Genomic DNA, 14,681 nt, shown 5'->3' with positions numbered 1-14,681 from the left:
CCTGAGTGCCCAACATGACTTTGGCCACACTTTATTTCTTGATAATAATAACAGATATTATATTGGGGTGTCGGAGCGGAGTGTGTGTGAATCTAAGTGTAGTTCTGTATGCCAGACCAGTACCTGCTGTGGCATCTGCTGCTTGGCCACGCTCCTGACGGGGGGCACAGGGCTCTCCATGGAGCAGGTGGACTGTTGGTGTGAGCGGCCTCCTGTGCCTGGCTGGGCCTGGATGGGGATTGGCATGGGCTCTGTGTTGATGGAGCTGCTGCTGCGCAGAGAGGCGCTATGGGGCAGGGAGCGGGGAGTCCGGGCCCCACCACTCCCCCCGCTGCGGCTCTGCTGCTCCACCCTCACGATGTGAGCCGTGCCCGTGCTGCTTTGCCTGGGCACTGCCACAGCGTGGGCTCCTCCGTGGTGGTCTGGCAGGTTGTGGCGGTGTGGCGTCGAGCAGTCTTCGCTCTGCGTACTCCGCCGGCTGAACTCCTCCAGACTGCTATTGGACGGGACCCTGCCCCCTTTCCCCCCCTGGCTCCCGTCTCCAAACTCTACCTCCGAGTTGCTGTGGCTGCGGGAGCTATCGGTGCTCAGGTTCTCCGAGCTGGAGTCCGGCTGCAGGGAGTGCACTGAGTGGGAGTGGACCGAGTGTGTTGTGGAGTGTACTGCTGTGGGTTGTTGTTGTGTCAGGTTGCTAAGGTGATAGACAGGGTTTTGGAAAGAGAGGGGCTGGCGGCTCCTCTGCTGGCTGAGGGAAGAGGGCAGGGGCCGACGCACCTGGGGTGCACTCTGGGGGAGGTTGTCCTGTAACGAGGGCTTCTGGTGGAGGGCTTGGTGTGACTGTGGGGTGGTAGCCTGATGGGGGTGTCCTATAGAGACCTGGGATCCCACCCTGCTCAGCTTGGGGGGAGCCTCGTGGAGGGGGAGGGGTCCCTGGCCACTCTGGACCATGTGAGAGTCCTGGAGGTCCACCAGGGAGATGCTGCGTCCGTTGGGCTGGAGGTTCTCTCGCTCCTCCTTGTCCGAGAAGCTCATGCTATGGCCGGATGACTGCTGGCCCAGGAGAGGGTGCTTCCCCCGGTGAAGGCCGTTCATAACATGCTCCTGGACTGGGGACTTGATGCTGCGAACCTCACTGCAAGACGTGGACAGTAAACACACAACACATTAACAGAGAGTTCTGAAACCAAAGCTAGGACCAGACCAAGAACATGGGTGCATCCCAAATGGCATCATATTCCCTATGTAGCGCACTACTTTTGAACAGGGCCCATAGGGGTCTGGTCAAAATTAGTGCACTATAAATGCCTAGGAAATAGGGTTCCATTTTGGACACACAACATGAAATGTAGGCTAAGTTTACTCAATGTTCCTTTAGCACCAATGTTTACACAGATTCACTTTAAAGCCGGAAAAACCTTGGATTCCCTCATTACCTCTACAGCCGCTAAAAATAGGAAGTCTCTAGCTGCAGCATTATTTAGAAAGATCCTAGCAGCGAGTCATCTCCCAAATCAATACAACATAAAACAACCTATCTACAGTGAGGGAAAAAAGTATTTGATCCCCTGATTTTGTACGTTTGCCCACTGACAAAGACATGATCAGTCTATAATTTTATAGGTAGGTTTATTTGAACAGTGAGAGACAGAATAACAACAACAAAATCCAGAAAAACGCATGTCAAAAATTTTATAAATTGATTTGCATTTTAATGAGGGAAATAAGTATTTGACCCCTCTGCAAAACATGACTTAGTACTTGGTGGCAAAACCCTTGTTGGCAATCACAGAGGTCAGACGTTTCTTGTAGTTGCCCACCAGGTTTGCACACATCTCAGGAGGGATTTTGTTCCACTCCTCTTTGCAGATCTTCTCCAAGTCATTAAGGTTTCGAGGCTGACGTTTGGCAACTCTAACCTTCAGCTCCCTCCACAGATTTTCTATGGGATTAAGGTCTGGAGACTGGCTAGGCCACTCCAGGACGTTAATGTTCTTCTTCTCGAGCCACTCCTTTGTTGCCTTGGAAGTGTGTTTTGGGTCATTGTCATGCTGGAATACCCATCCACGACCCATTTTCAATGCCCTAGCTGAGGGAAGGAGGTTCTCACCCAAGATTTGACTGTACATGGCCCCGTCCATCGCCCCTTTGATGCGGTGAAGTTGTCCTGTCCCCTTAGCAGAAAAACACCCCCAAAGCATAATGTTTCCACCTCCATGTTTGACGGTGGGGATGGTGTTCTTGGGGTCATAGGCAGCATTCCTCCTCCTCCAAACACGGCGAGTTGAGTTGATGCCAAAGAGCTCGATTTTGGTCTCATCTGACCACAACACTTTCACCCAGTTCTCCTCTGAATCATTCAGATGTTGATTGGCAAACTTCAGACGGCCCTGTATATGTGCTTTCTTGAGCAGGGGGACCTTGCGGGCGCTGCAGGTTTTCAGTCCTTCACGGCGTAGTGTGTTACCAATTGTTTTCTTGGTGACTATGGTCCCAGCTGCCTTGAGATCATTGACAAGATCCTCCCGTGTAGTTCTGGGCTGATTCCTCACCGTTCTCATGATCATTGCAACTCCACGAGGTGAGATCTTGCATGGAGCCCCAGGCCGAGGGAGAATGACAGTTATTTTGTGTTTCTTCCATTTGCGAATAATCGCACCAACTGTTGTCACCTTATCACCAAGCTGCTTGGCGATGGTCTTGTAGCCCATTCCAGCCTAGTGTAGGTCTACAATTTTGTCCCTGACAGCCTTGGAGAGCTCTTTGGTCTTGGCCATGGTGGAGAGTTTGGAATCTGATTGATTGATTGCTTCTGTGGACAGGTGTCTTTTATACAGCTAACAAGCTGAGATTAGGAGCACTCCCTTTAAGAGTGTGCTCCTAATCTCAGTTACCTGTATAAAAGACATCTGGGAGCCAGAAGTCATTCTGATTGAGAGGGGGTCAAATACTTATTTCCCTCAATAAAATGCAAATCAATTTATAACATTTTTGACATGCGTTTTTCTGGATTTTGTTGTTGTTATTCTGTCTCTCACTGTTCAAATAAACCTACCATTAAAATTATAGACTGATCATTTCTTTGTCAGTGGGCAAACGTACAAAATCAGCAGGGGATCAAATACTTTCAACTTTAAGTATGAATCTCTAGGATAACTGGCACAAAATCACCAGATGAAACAGCCTTTGAAAAGAACTACAGCCAGAACTACACCACATAATTACGCCATGCATGGCTGGGTGGTGATTGACAATACCATTGCGACAGTTGTGACCATTTTGGAGCCCTACCGGTCAGCTGGATCTTCGAATATCCTCTGCAGGCCTGAGGAGACGCTGCCGCTGATGTTGTGTGAGGAGCTGTAGTCCTGGAAGCGTCGGAGCTGCTGCTGGATGGGCGTGGGGCTGGACAGAGAGCGGGCTATGTCCCCCAGGATGCGGGGCAGGGGGCCCAGCTTGGCTATGGTCGCCTGCAGGAAGGAATTTTCACCCTGGGTTGCACGTTACCAAGACGAGGGGCAGCAGCACCAGGCCACGTCACCCAGCATTGTGGAATGAGGATGGCAGAAGGTTTGGAGGGTGGAAGATTGATGGGTTGGATTTGTTGGTTGGTTGGCAATGAGAAGCACCATAATGCATTGGCATTGGCGGGACAGCGTAACCATGAAGACACCAAGTGTGTGTGTCGGGCGGAGTGGAAAAGAGGGAAGGGGTGGGCGTAGAGGCAAAAGAAAAGAAAGTACATACATAAGAGGAAAAAACATAAGGAAATTAATAAGTTTGGGGTAAAAAAAAATTGCAACACATGCCACTAAATAACAGACATTCCAAACACAGCAAACATGCATCAAGGGCAAACTAATACAGAAGGTTGTGAGGTAAGATGCAGGAAGGATTTAAAAATGGATGCTGTAAAACAACTAGGGTTCACAGAACATTTGTGCAGAGGGGTGTAAATAATGCAGTAGAATAAACATGCATTAAAATAAACTGATGTACAGCGCAGGAGCCTTGCGGGATTAAGGTTAGGGGGATTGGTGGGAACAGTGAATGAGTGGGTGATGTTACCCTGCTTTAAAACCTTAAACATAGACTTCTAGACTCGACAGACATTAAGGAACATCCTAGTGAAAAATGTGGGGTAAAAACATCCTGGACAGTAATTCAGTTTCCCTCTTCTCATAAAGTAATTAACTAACCCTTTAGCCATGGCAGGCTTGAGATGTAAGTCAATGTGGTGTAAGCTGATTAGGCAGACTTTTGTCCTAACGCCACTTAATATTATTAGATCATTGCACAATTATATGATTATGTCACAGTGATCTAATTAGACCCATCTACCCACATTTCATCCATAAAAACATGATTACATGAGCATTATTCAGAATCATACATTTGTGCATTTAGATTCATAGCAGCTGTAAAGATCCACTCCATGCCTGCAAACGAAGTTGTCAAACAGAGTAGGGAAAGAAAGATCTTTGTCAGGATGATAACACACAATCAGATGGGCAGACCCAAACCCACTACACACCACGGCCTCCTGTAGCTCAGTTGGTATAGCATGGCGCTTACAACGCCAGGGTTGTGGGTTCGATTCCCACGGGGGGCCATTATGAAAAATTTATGCACTCACTAACTGTAAGTCGCTCTGGATAAGAGCGTCTACTAAAATGACAAAAAAAAATTTGGCCAACAGAGCCTCTTAACTCAACAGACACCTACTAAGGGCCACAATTAGGAACCTTAGCATCTCATTAAAGTACAGCGCTTTCCATTTCAGCTTTAGGCTTACAAAATATATGTATGTGTCCCAAATTGCACTAAATTCCCTATGTAATGCCTTATGGGCCCTGGTCAAAAGTAGTTCACAATAAAGGGAACAGGGTGCCATTTGGGATACAAATTGTTTTTGCAACATCTGTTAACAGAGGTATCATTGCTGCCCACTCCAAGGTCTTCCTTACCTTGTCCAACTGGGACACCACGTCCCACAGGAGCGAGTGGAGGACCGACAGCTCTCGGCCAAGGTCGATGTAACCTTCGAACCCTGGCGTGTTGGAGATGGTCTCTGGGTTGGAGACCTCCGTGAGGAAACGCATCATACCTGCCCATTCGTGCTCCAGGAAGTCGTTCATGAACGCCATGTACTCCTCTTTGTTGCCAAACCTTGGAAACAGACAATAACAAACGTTCATATGATGCACTTACGTTCATATGATGCACTTTCTACTTAGCGCGACATGCTTTGATTGTCTTGTAAATTTGCAAAGGTGAAATTCTTAACGAAATTCTACCTTATTCCCTATACAGTGCACTACACTTGAGCAGAGCCAGGGCCTGGTCAAAAGTAGTGCACTATAGGGTGCCGTTTGACACGTAGCCGTGATCTACCATACACCACCAGCAACAGGAGAAACCTACTTGGCGAAGTTGGCCAGGTTCTGAATGACCTTGGCGATGAGGGTGAGGGTACGGGAGGTGCGGTCGTCGGGGTACTCCTGCATGAGGCTGAAGAGCGAGGGAGACATGATGGCGGGACAGAGGAAGCGGAGGAACAGGGAGGCGCTGATGAGGCGCTTGCTGATGTCCTGGTTCCCTCGGGACAGACACTGCTGCTTCCACGCTGCAAACACTTCCTTCAGCTCCCGTGGGAACACACTGGGGAGGCAGAGGGAAGAGTCAGTGTAGCGGAGATGATTAGGAATCACAAGCTCATGATGAGGTAGCCCTGCCTGCTAGTGTAACACTCGGCCCAAGAGAGAATTTCCTCTTGGTCTAATGGTTAAGACGCTGGTTTCCAGAGTGAGACGACCGTGGTATGAATCAGAAAATATGCACACACATGCACCTCCACATATTACCACCAGGGGGCAGCATGCACTATACATCGTCACTATTAAAGCCAAACCAGATGTACTGTAACATCCAACTCTATGACAATCTCTTTCAGAACAACAAGAAAACAAGTCCCCCAAATCTGTGTTTCAAGTTCTGCAGTGCTGCAGATATTCTTCTCTATTCACATAATGTTATAGCTACCCATTTTCAAGGAGCTAGGACTTGCCCTAAGTGGAGGCGATTAAAGGCCCTCTGGCTGGCTCAGTGGCATTGGCCTTAAGAAGCAGGCTATGTGGCTTTAGCCTTTAGAGTGGTGAGGGACTGATCTCACCAGTAGGAGTTAATGATCTTGCAGAAGGCCAGCTCGCAGCACATCTTCAGGTTGCTCTGGTGCTCAGGGAGTTCACTGCTGGAGCACTTCCCCGGGTCCACCTCACAGTTCTCATCTGACTCATACAACGCTTTGATGAACTCTCCTACAGTACCCAGGAGAAAACACAGACTTGGTTGAAGAGCAGTAATACGTCATTGACAAAAACCCATGGAATAGTTTGAAAACCTGCCAATTCAGCAATCAATAACTGTCATACATCAAGAGCTTCCACTGAATTTGAACTGGATCATAAGAACATCTATTATAAACCCTGCCCTCTCACCTAGTGCGTCATACAGGTACTTCTGTCCCACCAGTTTGAGGTACTCCTCTATGGCCTTGGTGGCCAGCGTGTTCTCTCTGAAGATCAAGACGTCGTGGTCTGCACAGCGGTCCACCTCGGACATCACTAGATCTGTCAGGAAGTCCTGGGGAAGAGGAGAGGGAACTTTAATTTACTGAGAAAAACTGCAGTACGGTACTTAATGTACTAAATGTGCTAATATTAATGTGGGCAAATAGATGGATACAACTGAATGGGATCCCCAGGGGAAGTTATAGTCAGTGTAGGGTGGGAGGCACAGTGTTATGAAAAAGATGAAGAGAAGTAGTCTGTACAGAGCAGAGATGGAGTTTCTAAAGTCTATCTACCAAGAGAGTTTTCATCTATATATTTCGTAGCCGTCTATTTACCACCACAAACCGATGCTGGCACTAAGACCACACTCAACGAGCTGTATAAGGCCATAAGCAAACAAGAAAATGCTCATCCAGAAGCGGCGCTCCTAGTGGCCGGGGCCAAGCTTCCTGCCATCCAGGACCTATATACTAGGTGGTGTCAGAGGAAGGCCCCAAAAATTGTCAAAGACTCCAGTCACCCATGTCATAGACTGTTCTCTCTGCTACCGCACGGCAAGCGGTACCGGAGCGCCAAGTCTAGGTCCAAAAGGCTCCTTAACAGCTTCTACCCCCAAGCCATAAGACTGCTGAACAATTAATCAAATGGCCACGTGGACTATTTACATTGACACCCCCCCCCTTTGATTTTACACTGCTGCTACTTGCTGTTTATTATCTATGCAGTCACTTTACCCCTACCTACATGTACAAATTACCTCGACTAACCTGTACCCCCGCACATTGACTTGGTACCAGTACCCCCTGTATATAGCCTCGGTATTGTTATTTTATTGTGTTTTATTTTTTCTTTAGTTTATTTAGTAAATATTTCTTAACTCTATTTCGTGAACTGCATTGTTGGGTAAGGGCTTGTAAGTAAGCATTTCACGGTAAGGTTGTATTCGGTGCATGAGACAAATACAATTTGATTTGATTTGATTACCTTGGCCCGTCCGGTGCTCTGTAGGATGTGAACCAGGGCACAGGCCATCTCCTCCTTGTTCTTCACACTGATCACTGGCTCCAGAACAGAACACAGCATGGTGTAGTTGTTAGTGATGAACTCTGCAAACTCCTTATACTGCTCCATGGGCAGGATGGAGATGGTCTGGAAGCGGGACTTGATCCGAATGGAGGGGCCTCCACCTTTACCCTTGCTGGTGGTGGGGGTGCTGACGGGGTACCACTTCTCCACAAACTGCCTTCCTGTCACCCCCCCGATGGGGATGTTGACCAAGCCCACGTAGTTGTTCTTGTCCTTCTTCTTCTTCTTGTCCACGTCCTTGTAGATGTGCACGGTGATGCTACGGACAGACGGCAGGCTGTAGAACTCAAAGTGTTCCCCCCAGAACAAGCAGTCAGCCCGGGTTTTGCTGGTGGTGCGGGCGTATAGAATGTCATCCAGGCACAGTTCACAGAAGTACTTCTTCTTGGGAGGCAGGTCCTTGGCCTCGATGATCCATAGCCGGAGGACATTCTCAGCTCGTCGGCAATTGTCCTGGGAAGATATCAAATGAGTACTGAATCCAATGGGGGGAACAGTGACCCTAAACTGACATTGTTAAGATGAAATTGAAAAGAACAAGAAGTGAAGTAGAGGAGGTCACTGTAGCATTAACTAGCATTAGGACAATGTAAATGGCATCAATATGTCCATGTCCCAATTGGCACCCTATTTCCTACATAGTGCACTACTTTTGAAGGGAATATGGTGCGATTTGGGATGCGGCCCATGTCTCTGGTCTCACCTTGTTTGGCTGGACCGTCCTCCTCAGGTTCTCCATCCATTTGTCTCTCTCTGCGGCTGAGGAGCAGCTGAAACACTTACTTCCCCCTGAGTAGGTCACCTGGAAAAGACAGATACAGAAGCATGAGGAGCATAACTAACAAGGCCTTCTAATGCATTACATCACCTGTGATTTTTTATCAATGACAAAGAGCATACAGTAATATTGTTCTGTAACAAAATGTAACACTATAGCCTTGTTAAACCAGTAAGCTAAATGAACCAAGTAGTATAATAATTTGCAATTTGTCAGTGTGCTCTTTTCACTATGCATCATCAGGGATGTGCTCTTCCATTACTTGCTAAAAGCTTAAAGTTTTATCAAAGTAGTCGAACAAGACTAACTACTGTTTAGACTTACCTCGAAGCAGAACTCCTGTCCCAATATGCTACTATGGAGAGGTTTGACATAGACATCTTCCTCCATTCCCAGATCCAGGGTTTCTACTGCACTGCCCGGACTGAGCAGGGACTCGTGAGAACACGACTCCTTTAACTTAGGAAGCCCTCGGGATCTGGAAGACAAAAACATGGCAGTTGGTTAGTTTACAACATAACTTTTTCATTCAGAGCATTCAAAGCATGGCAGAGAAACCTGCTCTGAGGCTCTAAATCCCAAAATGTGTCAAAAGACCTTGGACTCCTCCACTGACTAGTATTATTCACTAGGTATACCACAGAAATGAAATGGCCACTAAAACAATACAGAAAGTTGGAGGACCCTGAAAAATGTATATACTGTAGCCCAATGGTTATCAACTGGTTTTGCCTCGGGATACAAATTGAACCAGGTTGTCGTGAAAAATAATTGACAAAAATACAATATGGAAAACTATTTGTAATGCTATATTGATAGTAAATGGAGCAATTATATGACAAGGGAACAACCTTCCCACCTCTTTCATTGTCAATAATAAAATGTTGCCCATATTCTTGATGAAGAATGTTAATAAACTCTGGTTTGAGACCACAAAATCAACCAAAATGGCGCTGCTAATAGCTCTATATTGAAAATACTGTGATTGAAGAAAAGTTGTTCAGAGATTAAATTATTTTTAAAAATGTAAGTTCATTATCATTTCTACACACCTTCTACCTGGTTAAAGTCATTTAAGTTCAGACTGGAGTATTTTAAATGTTTACATTTTTTTCAGACACCCGCGAACCACTCAAAACCTCCCCACCCACCAGTTGAGAATCGCTGCTGTAGCCTTCATGTTATCCCAAAACACAACACAACCAGCTGTTGTCTTTCTGTAAGGAATTCAAGCTTTGTCCGTACTATTCCAGCATCCAACCACTCACTAGAACATTTCAGGAAGCAGTAATACCTACGAAAAACATCTAAACAGGCACTTGAAGGAATATCCCCAGAGCATCTCTCTCTCTGTAGCTCAATACATTCCCTTGGGACGGTTCTCTTCTCTTCTCTGTTCTAGTCCGCTGTCCTTGGTTCTACTGCCTCTACCATACAGTCTCAACTCCTCATTCTACCCCCATGAAATGCTGAAAAGTGAAGAAGGACCAGCAGCTCCAATGCCCTTCCCTCTTCCTTGCTGCAGATTTCCTTTGATTCACAGGTGGTAAACAGGGACCTGGGCTGGCCAATCCATTGGCCCCTTGAGACAGTTTCCATAGGGATACCCCTACAAGGAGACTTGACTCTCTAAAGCAGCAGCAGGGGATGACGGAGGGAGGATGTGCTGCTGTGCTCACAAACACCTTGGACAAAACAACCTGGGCTTTCCATCAGAGCACAACACTACAGGTAGTGGAGGGGAATGGAAGTCACTGGCTGAAGGTGTTGTTTATCAAAGGACTGTATGCGTTCCAACTGGCAAACCATTCATTTGGATGTTCAAAGTGCAACAATATTAAAATGCTTCATGCATTTATGCATGATAATTGAAAATACATTACACAAAAATAGACCCTTACATCATAGCCACATGGTAGGAGAGGGGGACATTAGCCAAATGATACAATCACTGACAATGTGCAGTCAAATCACACATGCTTATTGTAAATGCACAACACAAAATGCATAATATAATAGCCACATTATGATATAATAACAGTAGCCTTACATAATTGCCACATGTCAGATGACTTTAAGAATCATGGATCAAGAAATCTAACTCACTTTAGTGACGAGGGCCATTTTGTTCAGTGACGTACCCAGGGGAAAGACATATGCTCAAAATCCTGTCTTTATGTTGAGGATATACAGTGGGGAAAAAAAGTATTTAGTCAGCCACCAATTGTGCAAGTTCTCCCACTTAAAAAGAAGAGAGAGGCCTGTAATTTTCATCATAGGTACACGTCAACTATGACAGACAAATTGAGAAAATAAAATCCAGAAAATCACATTGTAGGATTTTTAATGAATTTCTTTGCAAATTATGGTGGAAAATAAGTATTTGGTCACCTACAAACAAGCAAGATTTCTGGCTCTCACAGACCTGTAACAACTTCTTTAAGAGGCTCCTCTGTCCTCCACTCATTACCTGTATTAATGGAACTTGTTATCAGTATAAAAGACACCTGTCCACAACCTCAAACAGTCACACTCCAAACTCCACTATGGCCAAGACCAAAGAGCTGTCAAAGGACACCAGAAACAAAATTGTAGACCTGCACCAGGCTGGGAAGACTGAATCTGCAATAGGTAAGCAGCTTGGTTTGAAGAAATCAACTGTGGGAGCAATTATTAGGAAATGGAAGACATACAAGACCACTGATAATCTCCCACGATCTGGGGCTCCACGCAAGATCTCACCCTGTGGGGTCAAAATTATCACAAGAACGGTGAGCAAAAATCCCAGAACCACACGGGGGGACCTAGTGAATGACCTGCAGAGAGCTGGGACCAAAGTAACAAAGCCTACCATCAGTAACACACTACGCCGCCAGGGACTCAAATCCTGCAGTGCCAGACGTGTCCCCCTGCTTAAGCCAGTACATGTCCAGGCCCGTCTGAAGTTTGCTAGAGTGCATTTGGATGATCCAGAAGAGGATTGGGAGAATGTCATATGGTCAGATGAAACCAAAATAGAACTTTTTGGTAAAAACTCAACTCGTCGTGTTTGGAGGACAAAGAATGCTGAGTTGCATCCAAAGAACACCATACCTACTGTGAAGCATGGGGGTGGAAACATCATGCTTTGGGGCTGTTTTTCTGCAATGGGACCAGGACGACTGATCTGTGTAAAGGAAAGAATGAATGGGGCCATGTATCGTGAGATTGAGTGAAAACCTCCTTCCATCAGCAAGGGCATTGAAGATGAAACGTGGCTGGGTCTTTCAGCATGACAATGATCCCAAACACACCGCCCGGGCAACAAAGGAGTGGCTTCGTAAGAAGCATTTCAAGGTCCTGGAGTGGCCTAGCCAGTCTCCAGATCTCAACCCCATAGAAAATCTTTGGAGGGAGTTGAAAGTCTGTGTTGCCTAGCGACAGCCCCAAAACATCACTGCTCTTGAGGAGATCTGCATGGAGGAATGGGCCAAAATACCAGCAACAGTGTGTGAAAACCTTGTGAAGACTTACAGAAAACGTTTGACCTGTGTCATTGCCAACAAAGGGTATATAACAAAGTATTGAGAAACTTTTGTTATTGACCAAATACTTATTTTCCACCATAATTTGCAAATAAATTCATTACAAATCCTACAATGTGATTTTCTGGATTTTTTTTCCTCATTTTGTCTGTCATAGTTGACGTGTACCTATGATGAAAATTACAGGCCTCTCATCTTTTTAAGTAGGAGAACTTGCACAATTGGTGGCTGACTAAATACTTATTTTCCCCACTGTAAAAGCTCCAAGAAATGTTCCATACGCACAAAGAAATTATTTCTCTAAAAGTTTGTGCACAAATTTGTTTACATCCCTGTTAGTGTGCATTTCTCCTTTGCCAAGATAATCCATCCACCTGACAGGTGTGGCATATCATGGAGCTGATAACACAGGTGTACCTTGTGCTGGGGACAATAAAAGGCCACTCAACTGTGCAGTTTCTTTCACACAACACAATGCCACAGATGTCTCAAGTTTTGAGGGAGCATGCAGTTGGCATGCTGATTGCAGGAATGTCCACCAGAGCTGTTGCTAGAGAATTTAATGTTAATTTCTCTACCATAAGCCGCCTCCAACGTCATTTTAGAGAATGTGGCAGTATGTCCAACCGGCCTCACAACCGCAGACCACGTGTAACCACGCCATTCCAGATCCTCCACATCCGCTTCTTCACCTGCAGGATCGTCTGAGACCAGCCACCCGGACAGCTGATGAAACTGTGGGTTTGCACAACTGAAGAATCTGCAAACTGTCAGAAACCGTCTCAAGGAAGGTCATCTGCGTGCTCGTCGTCCTCACCAGGGTCTTGACCTGACTGCAGGTCGGCGTCGTAACCGACTTCAGTCGGCAAATGCTAACCTGGCACACTGGAGAAGTGTGCTCTTCACGGATGAATCCCGGTTTGAACTGTACCGGGCAGATGGCAGACAGCATGTATGGCGTCGTGTGGGCGAGCGGTTTGCTGATGTCAACGTTGTGAACAGAGTGCCCCATGGTGGTTATGGTATGGGCAGGCATAAGCTATGGTCAACAAACACAATTGCATTTTATTGATGGCAATTTGAATGCACAGAGATACCGTGACAAGATCCTGAGGCCTGATGTTGTGCCATTCATCTGCCGTCATCACTACATCTTTCATTTACATTTTAGATTTTTCAGCATGATATTGCACGGCCCCACATCATAAGGATCTGTACACAATTCCTGGAAGCTGAAAATGTCCCAGTTCTTCCATGGCTTGTATACTCACCAGATGTGTCACCCATTGAGCATGTTTGGGATGCTCTGGATCTACGTGTATGACAGCGTGTTCCAGTTCCCCCCAATATCCAGCAACTTCGCACAGCCATAGAAGTGGAGTGGGACAACATTCCACAGGCCACAATCAACAGCCTGATCAACTCTATGCGAAGGAGATGTGTCGCGCTGCATGAGGCAAATGGTGGTCACCCCAGACACTGACTGGTTTTCTGATCCACACCCCTACCTTTTTTTAAGGTATCTGTGACCAACAGATACATATCTGTAATCCCAGTCATGTGAAATCCATAGATTAATAAATGTATTTCAATTGACTGATATGAACTGTAACTCAGTCAAATCTTTGAAATTGTTGCATATTGCATTAATATTTTTGTTCAGTGTAAATGAGCATTTCCTATGGTAGTATAACATCACCAAGAAATATCTCAGAAATGTATTCATTTGCAAGGGTAATATACAAGCAATATTGCTTGGATAGATAGTAATTCCCATGGACAGATCGTCGCAATTAGATTCTGATCGGTTGTCACTTTCAGTTGCTGGTAATCATTTATTCTTTAGAAAACAACTAAGTAGGCAGTAGCGGTGGTTAATACCAAAGATTATTTGAAAGCAGTTAAAGCTGTTTATTCTGAACTACAGCGCACCCTCGAGTGTCTGAAGGAAAGTAAGAGATTCCAGACAATCAATGGTGTGTTTACGAGTTATCGAAGACAGTGAGACAATTTAGGAGGAAGTAGTCTGGAGGCATTATTGTAATAAAATAAAGCTGTATACCGTAATAACAATAGATTTGTCTGGGAGACTGTCTGAGAAGAGAGGCAAATCTTAGTCATTATTTTAGGGAAACTTAGTTAGAAAAATCTAACAGTTAAAAGAAGAGACATTCAAGGCCCTTCTGAGAGGCCCTTTCAACATGATGTGTGTTATTCTAACTATAGTATGGTCATTGGCAATGTTTCCTCTAAGCTGCGCTCATGCGCAGGCGCGCAGCTCCCGCACCTCCTCCAGAACTGCCGCGCAGAAGAAATGCCAGGCCGCGCAGAGAAGCAAGAGATTGAACTTCATTGAATTCATCCCATTAGTTTGCACTATATAGATCTACGTTTTTTCTGTGATCTAAAAAACATTATATCAGCCCCTTTTCAATGCAACAAACCAAAACCAAGATTGAGTCTGTGATTTTGTTGTAGGCAGAGCCAGAGCGCAAAGGAGTAGAATTCTATTGGCGGGTAGCCCTCGAGGGGTCTTTCGATCACCTGTGAGTGAATGAATGCACTTTTCAGATCAGTTCAGAGCCACGCGTGTGAACATTTGTTGATATTCTTTGCTAGTTAGCAAGTTATTAGCCCAGTTATAGATAAGTATAGGTCAGCAATGGGGAGTTACTGCTTCCTACAAGAGCATAAAACGTGTAGGCTACATTTCAAGCCGTCTTT

General features: G+C 45.7%; 1 protein-coding gene across 3 annotated transcripts in view; it reads right to left on the bottom strand.

Moving 5' to 3' along the window:
• LOC311150822 (ras GTPase-activating protein nGAP-like) overlaps positions 1 to 14,681 on the bottom strand; it is a 112,723-nt gene that overhangs the window by 13,974 nt on the left and 84,068 nt on the right. For 2 of the 3 annotated variants that reach the window (XM_084188360.1, XM_084188358.1), the window contains exons 6-14: positions 8,758 to 8,911; positions 8,359 to 8,457; positions 7,554 to 8,108; positions 6,495 to 6,639; positions 6,170 to 6,314; positions 5,422 to 5,658; positions 4,965 to 5,166; positions 3,289 to 3,488; positions 124 to 1,132 (exon numbers count right to left, since the gene is read on the bottom strand). In XM_084188360.1, the coding sequence (XP_084044486.1) occupies positions 124 to 1,132; positions 3,289 to 3,488; positions 4,965 to 5,166; positions 5,422 to 5,658; positions 6,170 to 6,314; positions 6,495 to 6,639; positions 7,554 to 8,108; positions 8,359 to 8,457; positions 8,758 to 8,911 (2,746 nt within the window). The remainder of the gene's footprint in view (positions 1 to 123; positions 1,133 to 3,288; positions 3,489 to 4,964; positions 5,167 to 5,421; positions 5,659 to 6,169; positions 6,315 to 6,494; positions 6,640 to 7,553; positions 8,109 to 8,358; positions 8,458 to 8,757; positions 8,912 to 14,681) is intronic. The other variant, XM_084188359.1, reaches the window with a different exon arrangement.

Source organism: Coregonus lavaretus (assembly GCF_964263955.1).
Source record: "Coregonus lavaretus genome assembly, chromosome: 23".
Classification (NCBI taxonomy): Eukaryota; Metazoa; Chordata; class Actinopteri; order Salmoniformes; family Salmonidae; genus Coregonus; species Coregonus lavaretus.
The sequence above is the reverse complement of the archived record's forward strand: the minus strand, read 5'-3'. Positions and strand labels throughout refer to the sequence as shown.